The 13,312-nt window shown below is 31.4% G+C and overlaps 3 protein-coding genes across 4 annotated transcripts; 1 reads left to right on the forward strand and 2 right to left on the reverse strand.

The window, feature by feature from the left end:
• Nucleotides 1-234: 234 nt before the first annotated feature.
• Nucleotides 235-5,744, forward strand: LOC123920986 (O-fucosyltransferase 19-like). The gene is given in 8 exon segments (XM_045973358.1): nt 235-510; nt 1,373-1,477; nt 1,480-1,638; nt 3,217-3,305; nt 3,402-3,534; nt 3,826-4,058; nt 4,378-4,854; nt 5,369-5,744. Coding segments are annotated over 8 exon segments (1,701 nt in total). The 3' UTR covers nt 5,598-5,744.
• Nucleotides 5,745-6,468: 724 nt separating this feature from the next.
• LOC123922380 lies at nt 6,469-7,703 on the reverse strand. The gene is made up of 4 exons (XM_045975102.1): nt 7,647-7,703; nt 7,017-7,175; nt 6,645-6,913; nt 6,469-6,514 (listed from the first exon to the last, which is right to left on the reverse strand). Exons 1-4 carry the CDS (start codon nt 7,701-7,703, stop codon nt 6,469-6,471), a joined length of 531 nt encoding a protein of 176 aa, XP_045831058.1.
• Nucleotides 7,704-9,890: 2,187 nt separating this feature from the next.
• Nucleotides 9,891-12,127, reverse strand: LOC123920987 (F-box/FBD/LRR-repeat protein At5g22660-like). Of its 2 annotated transcripts, XM_045973360.1 has the most exons (5): nt 12,024-12,075; nt 11,192-11,253; nt 10,900-11,055; nt 10,554-10,823; nt 10,078-10,163 (listed from the first exon to the last, which is right to left on the reverse strand). In XM_045973360.1, exons 1-5 carry the CDS (start codon nt 12,058-12,060, stop codon nt 10,143-10,145), a joined length of 546 nt encoding a protein of 181 aa, XP_045829316.1. In that variant the 5' UTR covers nt 12,061-12,075; the 3' UTR covers nt 10,078-10,142. The 2 variants fall into 2 exon arrangements, with proteins under 2 accessions (XP_045829315.1, XP_045829316.1); XM_045973359.1 differs by having other exon boundaries at nt 9,891-10,163; nt 11,192-12,127.
• Nucleotides 12,128-13,312: the final 1,185 nt, after the last annotated feature.

Genomic DNA, 13,312 nt, shown 5'->3' on the forward strand with positions numbered 1-13,312 from the left:
AGCCTAATATTCCGCTATCATGAAATATAGATAAACCATTTAACTATACAAAAGCCTCACCAAACACAAAAACAAGAAAAACCAAAGTCCCTCTAATTAACTTCATCCACTTAAACCTTATGGTTAAATTTTTTGTTCCTCATTACCTCTCTCACTCTTCTTCATTCATTCTTCACCTTAATTCAATTCTCTCTAATAATTTCAATATATCTCAATTAATAATTCAAGTTGTTCATGGCACATTTAAGGGGTCTATTAGATGGAGTTGAAGAACATTATGGATTAATGTCTTTTGGTACCAAAGACATTTTTCATATACGACGTAAAATAAGATTTTGGCAAAGGAAGTTCAAGAGAAGATATTTATTTGGGGGATTAGTGGTTCTTATTTTTATATGTGTGCTTATCAAGTTTATATTGTTGAACATGTTTTTTTGTCAGCTAGATTTGCATCCTATAAATCATTCAAACGTTGTGGAAGATCATGAACCTTCACCAAAGAATTTGTCGGTAAATGAAAAATTTATTCATCACAATTTGCATCATTACCATACATTGTTGATTACTCACTCATATCTGCATAAATAAATAAATATATTTGTCTCAAAATCATTATGTGCATTACTCTCGAGTAGTTACTATTATACTTTTCTTTCTTAAGTACCAAATACTCTAAGTAGTTGATAATCAAATTAAGTGGAGGACTTTAATATATTTCTTGTAATGACCCAGAAGCATTGAAATGACTCCGACTCTCCTCAAAAGTGATAACATCAACTTATTACAACCATCAAAATATGTTCGGTCATACATTTCTGGTAAAAACACAATTAATCAAGAGATGGTTGATGTTCTCATCTTCTTAGAAATGAGCGGCCTAACTCAACCTTACAAAACCGGCATGTAAGATGAGAATTGCCTTTAGTATATAAACACTTAGTCAGGCCATATCTCAACCGATGTGGGACTCTTAACACATCTCCCTAAAACACAAGGCACAAACTAAATTGTGCGGGTTATCAATAATTCCTTTGTTGACCAAAACTCCTATAATTGAGAATTTATCTAATAACAACCGCCAACTAAAAATATTCACCTTAGACGGAATATCCTACAACAACAACTTCATTTTTGCCTCTAATGCGGCTTCTACAGTTGACAGCGGTTCTATCCATAAGCACTCCCAATGCCATCCATCGACAGCTTAATAACCCATCTATGCATCCTTTGCCGTCGTTTTACCCTTTCGTGTGTGTGCTTAATTTTCATATATTTTATTATTTATTCAAATGTGATCACTTCTAGTATAATTTAATTTAGTTTTACATTTAGATTGTGATGCTAGTTTTCCTCTAATATATTTGTTAGATAGACTCTCGAAATTTGGAAGCATCCTAACAGTGACAATTACTACAACTGCATGGGACGAGAAAAGCATGATGATAGACGTGCGTCCAAATTAAGCTTTTTATTGCTCAAAATTAATTTGAGTAAAAATTCGATATAAGTGATTCTCATGACTCTGCCATTCATCTTTGTATAACTAGGAAGAATTTCTATTATACAGGTAATGGAAGCACCACAAATGGCTATCTTTTGATTCACGCCAATGGAGGATTAAATCAAATGAAAACCGGAGTATGTACGCAATCATAAATTTCCTAATACTTTTATTTATGCGAACCACATCTCAACTGTGAACCGAACCAACATTTTTATGGTTCAGTTATTTGAGCAATTTAATTTCACTTTAGTACAGTTTAGTTAAGTTAATGTGGGTCTTGGACTTAAGTCCTATTTGTAATAAAAAAAAAGAAAATAGTCAATTTAGTCCCTCAATGTGCAATTCGCTGTTATTTTGGTCTCTCACCGTTAAGTTTGGTTGTTAACTCAACAAAAAAGATGACGTGACATTTTTTTGGACACACGTCAGCTTGCTGAGTTGGCACGAGAGACGGGGGAAACAATTATTTTGGTCCCTGAATATGCAACTCGCTGTCATTATGATCCCTGACTCAAGAAAAAAATACAAAATAGTTCTTAACTCTGCAATCCGTTAGTCACTTTGGTCCCTTGCATTAAAAATTGTTGCTAACTTTATAAAAAAACTGAAGTGACATTTTTTAGGGACACGTGGCACACATATTTAACATATGTCAATCGTACACATGTCAATGCATATCTTTAATCACTAATAACTTTAATTATCTATTATAAAAAATTATGAAAATTTTATATTTTGAGAATATTCGTCGAGACAAATTGAACAATATCTTATTTGCTAACATTTGGTTTTTATATAATAATAAAAAATTGTGGTCAAAGTAGATTATGGTAAAAATTTGAAAGAAGAAGCGAAATAAGTTGTTGTTAGGTTATTAAATGTATGAAGAAGATGAAGAAGAATGCGAGTAAGAAGATAAAGAAATGGAGAGAAAATAAAAAGTAATGTCATTTTAGTTCATGACCACATCATCCATCCAGCTGTCACACAAATATGTTAAATCTGCGTGTCATGTGTCCCTGAAAAATGTCACTTCAGTTTTGTTATAAAGTTAGCGACAATTTTTAACATTAGGGACCAAAGTGACTAACGAATTGCAGGGTCAAGGACTATTTTGTATTTTTTTCTTGAGTCAGGTATCATAATGACAACGAGTTGCACATTTAGGGACCAAAATGGTTGTTTCCCCGCCCCTCGTGCCAACTCAGCAAGCTGACGTGTGTCCAAAAAAATGTCACATCAGCTTTTTTGTTGAGTTAACGGCCAAACTTAACAGCATGGACCAAACTGACTAACGGAATGCAGATTCAGGGACTATTTTATAGTTTTTCCTCAATGGGACTAAAATGACATCAAATTGCACATTGAGAGACTAAAATGACTATTTTTCCTAAAAAAAATTAATGTTGAGTCCCCCTAAAATAGTATTTTTTGGTGGCTATAGTTAGATTTGGTTTTAAATTGGTTGGATTCATGTGAATTTAACTCGATAATAGAAAATGTTTGAGAAGAATGTGCGATGCATGTTTAGATTGACGGTGTGATTGTCAAAATTTCAATGAGTTTGACCAAAATTGCATTGAAAAACTTCGACAAAATCATAGTGCCTGCATGATTTTAACAAACTCACCGTCAATTCAAACATACACTTATTTACTTTATATTGTGACTTTATATTGTGAGAATAAATATATTTTTCCATCATATTGCAGATAAGTGACATGGTTGCAATTGCAAAAATTATGAATGCCACTCTTGTTTTACCTACATTAGATCACAATTCCTATTGGAAAGATCCCAGGTAAGGATTAATTCTTATGACCTAGAGTTTTCAAGTCAAATATATTATTCAGATATTTATCTGATTTAGTAGTGTCCTAATAGTTTAATGTCTCAGTGATTTTAAAGAAATTTTTAATTGGAAGAACTTCTTTGAAGTCTTAAATGAAGATGTTCAAATAGTGGAGTCTCTACCACCCAAATTTGCAGCAATTAAGCCAGCTTTGAAGGCCCCTGTTTCTTGGTCCAAGGCAACTAATACTTCATAATAATCTACATATAAATTTCTAAACTATAGTTATTATCAGGGTTTTAAATAAATAAAGTCCGTGATCGTGTTCTGTGTATGAAATAGTAGTGTTTTTAGATATTGAAGAAATCGCAATGCAATTACGAATGAGGTTACTTTACTTTTGCTTGCGATTTTCTGCAATATTAAACACCACGACACAAGCTAGCTATTTAAAACCCTGATTATTTTTGTTTGTTTTATTTTTAATTTTTAATTAATCTAAATTCTTTGATTGTTTTGTAACATGTAGGCCGGTTATTATAGCAGGGATATTGTGCATTTATTGAAGAAACACAAAGTAGTCAAGTTTACTCATACTGATTCTCGCCTAGCCAATAATGGTCTACCTAGTTCAATTCAGAGAGTGCGTTGTCGCGCCATGTACCAGGCGCTTAGGTTCGCAAGCCCAATTGAAGAGCTTGGAAAGAAGTTGGTCAATAGAATTAGAAACAACAACACCTCTTATATTGCTCTCCATTTAAGGTAATGCTCATCGCCTCATCTAATTGGTAAATTGATTGAATGTAGTCAAACTGCACGCAGTTATCAATCTGATTAAGATTAGACAATTCCAGTTCTTAAGATAGTTTTTTTATTTTTGTTTAATATAAAATTCTATGACATATGGGGCATCCGATCTTAACCAGACGGCCTGAAACCTACTGACTGCAGTATTTTTCGACCGCATAGAATTCAGGTCCATAAATATATCTTGACATAACTTTTCACCCAAGAAATACAAATTACTATGAATTTTAACCATTCTCTCACAAGCATATATCGCTTATATATATATATGCAGATATGAAAAGGACATGCTTGCATTCACAGGCTGCAGTCACAACCTAACAAAAGAAGAAACACAAGAACTAAAAAAAATGAGATATCAAGTGAAACATTGGAAAGAAAAAAATATTGATGGAAAATCAAAGAGATTAAAGGGTGGTTGTCCTATGACACCAAGAGAAGTTGCTGTTTTCCTTGAAGCACTTGGTTATCCACTTGATACAAAAATTTATGTAGCAGCAGGACTTATTTATGGCTTAGAAGGAATGCAACCACTACAAAATAAGTTTCCTAATTTGATATGGCACTCAACTTTGGCCACAAAACAAGAATTGCAACCCTTTGAAGGACACCTAAATCAACTTGCTGCTCTTGATTACTACATAACTGTTCAAAGTGATGTTTTTGTTTATAGCTATGATGGGAATATGGCTAAAGCTGCTAGGGGGCATAGAAAATTTGATGGATTCAAAAAGACCATTAATCCTGATAAGTATTGTTCTTACTCTTAAATAACTTATTAATTAGGCTCTATTTTACTAGTTTTACTAGATAATTAGCATATGATTATTAATAGGTTTAGTTACTCTTGAATCTATTCAGATTATTCGAGTTGCAAATATTATAATGATCTTAGTGGATACCGGGTTCGAATTTTGTGGATGAAAAATGTGGCTGGGAGGAGAGATTCTACTAAAAAGTTGCCAGTCAAATTTCTTAATAAAGATCAATTATCGACAAAAGTCGATGAATATTTCGCATCAGTAACATGGTTATTGGTTACACTACAACCAAAAAATGTTTGTAATTGGATCACTGAACTAGTACAAATTTTATAATTAGAATCTTTGAACTAAAAAATGTTTTTGTCAAGTTCAGAGAGTTTTTTTTTTATGATAAACTTCAGAAATTTAATCATAATTAATTTCAAGTTTAGGACCTCAAGAGTAATTAAACCATTAGCCAAATTTGATTATTTCTAATAGACCTAAAATATTTTGTTGCAGGAATAATTTTGTTAGACTAATTGATCAATTGGACAATGGTCTAATTTCATGGGATGATTTCTCAGCAAAGGTTAAGGGTATACATGCAAACAATATTGGAGCACCTCAAGCTAGAAGAATTAAGCGCCATCCCAAATTAGAAGAGAGCTTTTATGCTAACCCTTTTCCAGGTTGCATTTGTCAGAAGCCAACAAACATGATGGTAAAAACAAGTCATGAATCATTATGATTTGCCAATTATTATGTTGAGCCATTAGATGAAACAAATTTGCTTAAAATATTGAGCTATTTTGGATGATGTGATATATTAGATAGTATAGTATCATAGATTCATAGTCATGTTATGAATTGTTTTTTAAGTTTTGAATATATTGTTACACAGACTTTAGATTTCAACACCAGTGTTCCAGTTAGGGTTTTTTTTTTTATTTTTTTTATTTTTTTTTTATAAACTTCAATTTAGGTTTTTTGTCAACATAACTTCATTGATCAAATTATTTCTTGAAATTTTGTTAAAAAAAAACCTGATTTATTTGATTATTTTAGACAAATTTATAACATTTTATTAATTTTTTTATCAAACGAGTGACTAAAAATTTATCCATTGATGGTGAATAAGTGATGAATCGTGAATTTAAACTCAGGTCCGTGGACATATAATGTAATATCCCTATCAACGGAGTAATGTTGACTATATTGATCTATCAAGTTTTTCGATAGCCTTGTTAGCTTGGTTTAGATAAATAATATTGGCACAATGGCACTTGGATCCAATAATTTATTGGTCAATAGATTAATCTAATTGCAATTGAACTAGACTAATTGAATTTCACCTTTAAAATGTTGAAATATTTTGTACATAGTTGACATACTTCAGAAAAGGAGAATTTCCTTAAAAAAAAAAAAAAAAAAAAAAAGAGGAAGGAGAACATGTTTGATAGGAGGACAAATACATGAATTTATGCAAATTTTTTGTTTTACTTGATTTAAAGTAATCTAAGGGGAAATTCCATTTGTAGGGGGAATTTTTTGTTTTAATTTATGCAAATTCCATTTTTTGTTATATATGTTCATAGATAGATACAAAAAAGATCAAAATTTTATCTTCCATAAAGCCTCTGCCTTCTAATCACAAGTTGGGGTGATCTGCAAAAATAAACATAAAAATGCAAGTCAATTACAATTACCGTGGAAACTTGTCCATAATTAAAGATATGACTCAAGCAAAAGCTTTTTCAAGTAAATTTAATTCATACTCAAAGAAAGAAAGATATACCGAAACTTAATGTCACAACTTCCCATTCCTACAAATCGGTTCTTGAGATCTGTCAGATTCTTCGAATTATATCGTGCAAATGGCATACATGATAAGGATATCTGAAACTCCTCCAAAATTGTTGCTTTCTCTAAGAAAAACTCGACGAATTGGATTTCATGTGTAAATCCATCAAAATTTGTAATGTGAAGCTTCTTGAAAGAAGATTTGAAACAACAAGGCACTGGAAGTAATGTCCAACCATGATGATCTCTTAATGTGTAATATCCCTGAGTACAAATAAAAATGAATTAACAAGTCAATAAATGAAAATAATATCATTGTTTTAACCTTGAGTGAAATGAGGCAAATTAAACAGGATATAAAGTGTACCAGAGGAAAAACAAGAACTTCCAATTTAGGACACCTTAAAAGGAATTGCGTGAATGATTTTCTAGTAAGAAAGTTCGTCTCTAAATCCAGACAAAGATGTGTCCAATTGTGGAACTCCGGAAGGAGATGGAAATTGTGATTTACATAGGGAGGAGGTTCCTAGAAAAGGAAACAAAAGTTGATTCACATAGAAAACACAATTAAAGGCAACAACATTCGTCGATACAATCATCACAATTTAGGCAATAAGGGTCGAAACGAATGGTCAATATTTTCAATGTCGAAATAGCAATTGTGATTTGCTTTATGTACAACCAATAACAACAATTCAAAGTTAACTCTTCTAGGAGAGGGCACCCAGAAAAAAAATTCTTCAACTGATTCGTCATTTGCAAAGGTAGCATATGAAAGATTTAACGTCTTTAAGTCTAGGGAACTGAATACTATTAGAAATATATAGAGTATATCCACCAAGATTTAATGTTAGTTTACTCAATGAATAAGATGCTGAGAAACCACGGGGTAACTAACACACAACTAGTATTTAGATATTTTCGATCATCTTCTATGGTAAATTGAAGATCTTGGACTTTAAGGCCGAGTAGAAAAGTTACCAAGGAAGTAAGTAACTTTGTGTGCATCAAGAGTAACTCGGGGTATACGAATGGTGAGCCTTTTAATTTCCATTAGATGATCATTAGATTTGTCAAGTAATGTGGCGACTACATCTAAGATTAATGAAATCAATACCCCGATGAAATCAATATCTCGATAATCATTAGATTTGTGAAGTAATGTGGCGACTACAGCGGTGTATGGTGCAAAAACTGCAGCCTAATCCTATTTCTAAAGTTGACCTTCCGAGCTAGCAATTCAGAATCAATACCTCGATGCAATCAATATCTCGATGAAAATTCACAGAAAATTTGTGATATGATTTTTTTGTTTTAACATGTTTTTGTAACTAATTGTTGGTTAGTTAGTAAGTTAGTTACTCTAGTTAGCTTGTTAACCAAGCAATACACTACAATTTGTATCTCTATAAATTGTAACTAATTGTTAGTTAGTTAGTAAGTTAGTGCTTATTGATGAAACTATTCCCTCTCTCTCTCTCACTCTCTTCCACTCTAACAGTAAGATCTCTGTTTCAACTTCTTTTTCTTTGGTTACAACCGTTTCTTCTCCGTTTCCACCGTCTTCCTCCACTTTTCAAGAAACCTCCCGGCGTTAACTTTTCTAGTTTTACTGAATACAAATTCTTCATTCTTTATTAATATTTACACTTGTCATCATAGGACTGGCTCGGAATCGCACTTTTCGGCGACGATTTCTTGAAAGACAGAGGTGATATTTTACTATGAATCGATTTCTGAAGCTTGGCTTTCTTTTATTGATTGTCCTTGAGGTGAATTTTTCTGATTTTTAGTTTTAGCTAAGTCTCTTTTAATGTTGTTTTACTTCAATTCTTGAGCGATACTTCGTTTCCACCGTTTAGAACCGCAGATTGGAAATCGGAGATTACTGTTTCCGATCAGAGATTGCTCAAGACTTTGCTACCGGAATTGAAACACGACAGATTATCTTTACGAGCTGTTCGTGTCGAGTCGATTTTTGGCGCGTTAATCTTCATATCATCATTGAGGTTAGTTGCACATTTTTTATTTACGTTAGTTAGTTTTTTTGTTAAAAAACTGATAGATTTTTTCGATTTAACTCTTAGAACCGGAGATTCCTTTGGTAAAAGACGGAGTGATAACGGTTTATCTTTAGAAGCTGTTTGAACTTTGAAGCGTGAGGAATCAATTTTTGGCGCTCTGTTTTTGTTAATCCATCAAAATCTTCAGAAGAGAGGTTAATTGCACATTTTTCTATTTAATAACTAATACTATACTATTTTTTTTTGTTAATTCTAATTAGTATTGTAATCTTGATTAGAAGTTGTCGTAGATTATAAGTTGTTCCCTAGTTTTAGTCAATTCTGTTAATTAGTATTGTAATCTTGATTAGAAGTTGTCTTAAGTAAAGAGATAGTTGGATTAAAATCTTAAAGCCCATACTTGAATGTTTGTTAAAGGTCCAATTATTATTTTTGTTGTGAATGTTAAAAGGTCCAATTATTATTTTTATCTGTCTTCCATTGAAATATTAAAATCCTAGTATTATTTGATCATAATCATTTTTTTTACTAAATTTGTTCATAATCATACACTCTAGACTTGATTAATCATAGAAAATTTTATTGCAATTAATGTTTTTATTGTTGTTTTTTTAATAGAATGGCAGGGAGAGAAGAAAAATGTCCAGTCTGTAAGTTTCTACATAAGAAGTGCAAAGGAGCTTATTGTCCGATGCTGCCTTATTCCATAAGACATTTACCAGTAATAATCTTAAAAAATGGATGGCGGAGAGAAATATCGACCAAGAGCGTTGGGACTTAATTGCTGCTCTGGCTTGGGAGGCTTCCCAAAGAAAACTTAATCCAATCTCCGGTAGCCATGGAGCCTATATGGTGGTTGCTGGACAGAAAGTGAATCACAACAATATTCTTAAAAATGAAAAAGCTACCCTCCAACTCAGAATTCACCAACTTGAGGCTCGAGTTAATGAGCAGAACAATTAATGCTCCTATCCGGTTAACAATCAATGCAGATGAATCAGAAGGGCAGTTCCACTAGTAATTTTTTGATTGATAATAGCATCATTTTTAGATATTCGTTTGTGAATTAAAACTATTACTTGTTTCGTATTCATGTTTGAAGAATTTTAGTGAATTAACACTATTACTTGTTTCAGAATTTTGGTATACATAATTCGTTACACAAGCAGGTTACACAAGCAGGGAATCGCGAACTAATTCGCAACTGAAAGGAATATGAGAAAAAAATAATATAAAACCTGTATTGGAAGCCAAAGAGCTGTATTTATTTCATTACAAATACTTCAGTGCCCTATAAATACTAAATAGTGCTGAAATATAACTGAACTTAGAAAATAAATTCCCTAAAATTATTACCCTTGAAAAAAGTCATAACTGAAGAGAACTCAAAAGTCTATCTTAAAAACTTATTGATATCATTACTTAAAAAGTTAGTAAAACCATAGCATTTGCTACAAAACATCTGCCTTCTAATCACAAGTTCGGATTATCTGCAAAAAAAAAAATGAAACTGTAAGTCAATTACTATTACAGTGGAAACTTGTCCATAAATTAAATATATAACTTAAGCAAAAGCTTTTTCACTTGAATATTGATATCCACACAGATCAATTCCAAGTCTGATGGACAGGTCTAGAATTGTTTTTGGCCAAAAAATATGTCTTCCAATAATATAATGTACATGTTAGAAGTCTCAAGTAAGAGGCAAAAATATCCAATTCTCACCTTACAAACCCGTTTTGTAGGATTGAGTCGGGCACAATATTCAATTCTAAGAGTATAGATTGATTCAATTTCATGAAGTACAAGCTATTTAACTTAGTTTTGAAATAAAGTTAGACAAGTAAATTTAATTCCTACTCAAAGAAAGAAATATTTACCATGTCACAACTTCCCATTCCTACAAATCGGTTCTTGAGATCTTCCAGATTCTTCGAATTATATTGTGAATAAAATGGCGTACATGCTAAGGATATCTGGAACTCCTTCAAAACTGTTGCATTCTCTAAGAAAAACACAACGATTTGGATTTCACGTTCATATCCATCAAAATTTGTAATGTGAAGCTTCTTGAGAGAAGATTTGATACAACAAGGCACTGGAATTGATTTCCAACCATGATTATCGTCGTGTCTTAATCTGCCACTTCCCTGAATACAAATAAAAATGAATTAACAAGTCAATGGATGGAAATAATATCATTGTTAAGCAGGATATAAAGTGTACCAGAGGAAAAACAAGAACTTCCAGTTTAGGACACTTTAGAAGGAATTTTGTGAATGATGTTCTACTGAAAGAGCAAATGTCTGAATCCAGACAAAGATGTGTCAAATTGTGGAACTCCGGAAGGAGATGGAAACGATCATTTACATAGGGAGATTCCTAGAAAAGGAAACAAAAATATATTTACATAAAAAACACAAGTAAAAGCAGAAACATCGGTCAATATGCATTATCTTATAAACAATATTAATTAAAAAGATGAATGAAGATGAGGAGAAAAAAAGATAATACATACCGTAAAAGTATCGTTTGATAGTGTGAGAGACTTGACACTCGCAAGTCCACTCAATAGCACAGCTGCACAATGAGAAACATATTCCTCATATTTCGAATTTGTCCTATAATGGAATGGAAAGTGTATGCTAAAAGCAATATATGCATCAAGCATGGAGGTTGGGGGGTTAACAATGACAAATTGTATGGTTGGATCACTTGTGCAAGTTAAAGATAAAAGATTGACAGCATCAATCTTGACAGAAAATTTATCACAGTCAACACAATTTAGACAATCAGGGTTGAAACGGATTGTCAATATCCTCAATGTTGAAATAGCAATAGTGATCTGCTTTATGCACCACCAATAACAATAATTCAAAGTTAACTCTTCTAGGAGAGGGCACCCAGAAAAAAATTCTTCAACTGATTCGTCATTTGCAAAGATAGCATACGAAAGATTTAACGTCTTAAGGCTAGGGAACTGAATACTATTAGAAATATATAGAGTATATCCACCAAGATTTAGTGTTAGTTTACTCAATGAATAAGATGCTGAGAAACCACGGGGTAAGACGCAACAACTAGTATTTAGATATTTTAGATCATCTATGGTAAATTGAAGATCTTGGACTTTGAGGCCGAGTAGAGAAGTTACCAAGGAAGTAATTTTGTGTGCATCAAGAGTAACTCGGGGTATACGAATGGTGAGCCTTTTAATTTCCATTAGATGATCATTAGATTTGTGAAGTAATGTGGTGACTACATCTAAAAGTGAATATGATGGGTTTCGATTTGCATCATGATAATAAAAAATTTGAAAATCAAAGACGGATAAATTGGTCCATAAGTACCTCCACTTTGTTGATAATATGGAAGTTTTGATAGCATTCTCGGTAGATAGAAAAGAAAGAATATGAATTAGAATGTTATCGGGTACGTCACTAATCATGTCTATATTATTAGGTTTATTCCTTTTGAGTGATGCACAAGGAAGATGGACATTGGATACCATGCTGCTGCTAATTTCTTCAATCTTCTTCTTCTACTCAAACATAATTAACTGTCTATAATTTCAGAAACACACTTATTCAGAATTTAAATAATTACATAGAAAAACAAAATAGGACAACACTTGTTCAGAATCAAATAATTAGGTATTTGAATTTAAATATTGCAGAAGAAAATCAATCATACCTTACTGCCAAGATACAGCGGGGTATGGTGCAGCCTAATCCTATTTCTAAAGTTCACCTTGCGAACCAGCAATTCAGAATCAATACCTCGTTGAAATCAATATCTCGATGAAAATTCACAGAAAATTTGTGACATCATTTTTTTGTTTTGCCCTGGTGGAATATCTATACTTATTCCACACCTATATATATATATAAAGATTTACAAAATTTTGTTAAGCAGTTATTTTATTAACAAACTCACCATAACATATGATATATTTTTTTTAGTATAAATTTTTTTTTATTAACAAACTCGCTATAACATAATGATGATTTTTTTAGGAGAAAAAAAAAATACAAGTGAAACTATTATTTTGTTTCTGTAAAATTTATTAGTAAATCAATAAATTTATTTTAGTAACACTATTATCTCGTGTATATTTTTAAATAAATTATAATTAATGTGTTATAATTATTCAATTTTTGTTTTTTTTTTTATAGAATAAATTTTCTATAATCTTTTTATTGTTTTTGTCCTATTTTATGCATAGTTTTTATTTTTTATTGTTTAGTGAAATTTTTATGTATAGATTTTTCTGTTTTGTTTTTATCTATAATATGTTTTATTCATATTTTTAAGCATATCATCTTTTTATTCTTTCTATATTTTTTATTATTTTTAGTGAATTTTTTTTGCGTATAGGTTGTTCTGTCTTGTTCTTATCTAAGATCTGTTTTTTTTTTTTAACATATCTATAATCTGTTTTATTCCTATTTTTAAGCATATCATCTTTTTATTGTATGTATCGTATATTCTTTCTTTATTTTTTTGTATTTATCTCATATTCTTTCAATATTTTTGTTAGTGAAATTATAATGAAGGATACAAAATTTAGAATGTGGTTAATTCTACTAAGGATAAATTAGTAAATTTGATAGTAATCATTTTAATATATTAGTAGTAG

This window comes from Trifolium pratense, linkage group LG4, assembly GCF_020283565.1.
Source record: "Trifolium pratense cultivar HEN17-A07 linkage group LG4, ARS_RC_1.1, whole genome shotgun sequence".
NCBI classification, from domain to species: domain Eukaryota; kingdom Viridiplantae; phylum Streptophyta; class Magnoliopsida; order Fabales; family Fabaceae; genus Trifolium; species Trifolium pratense.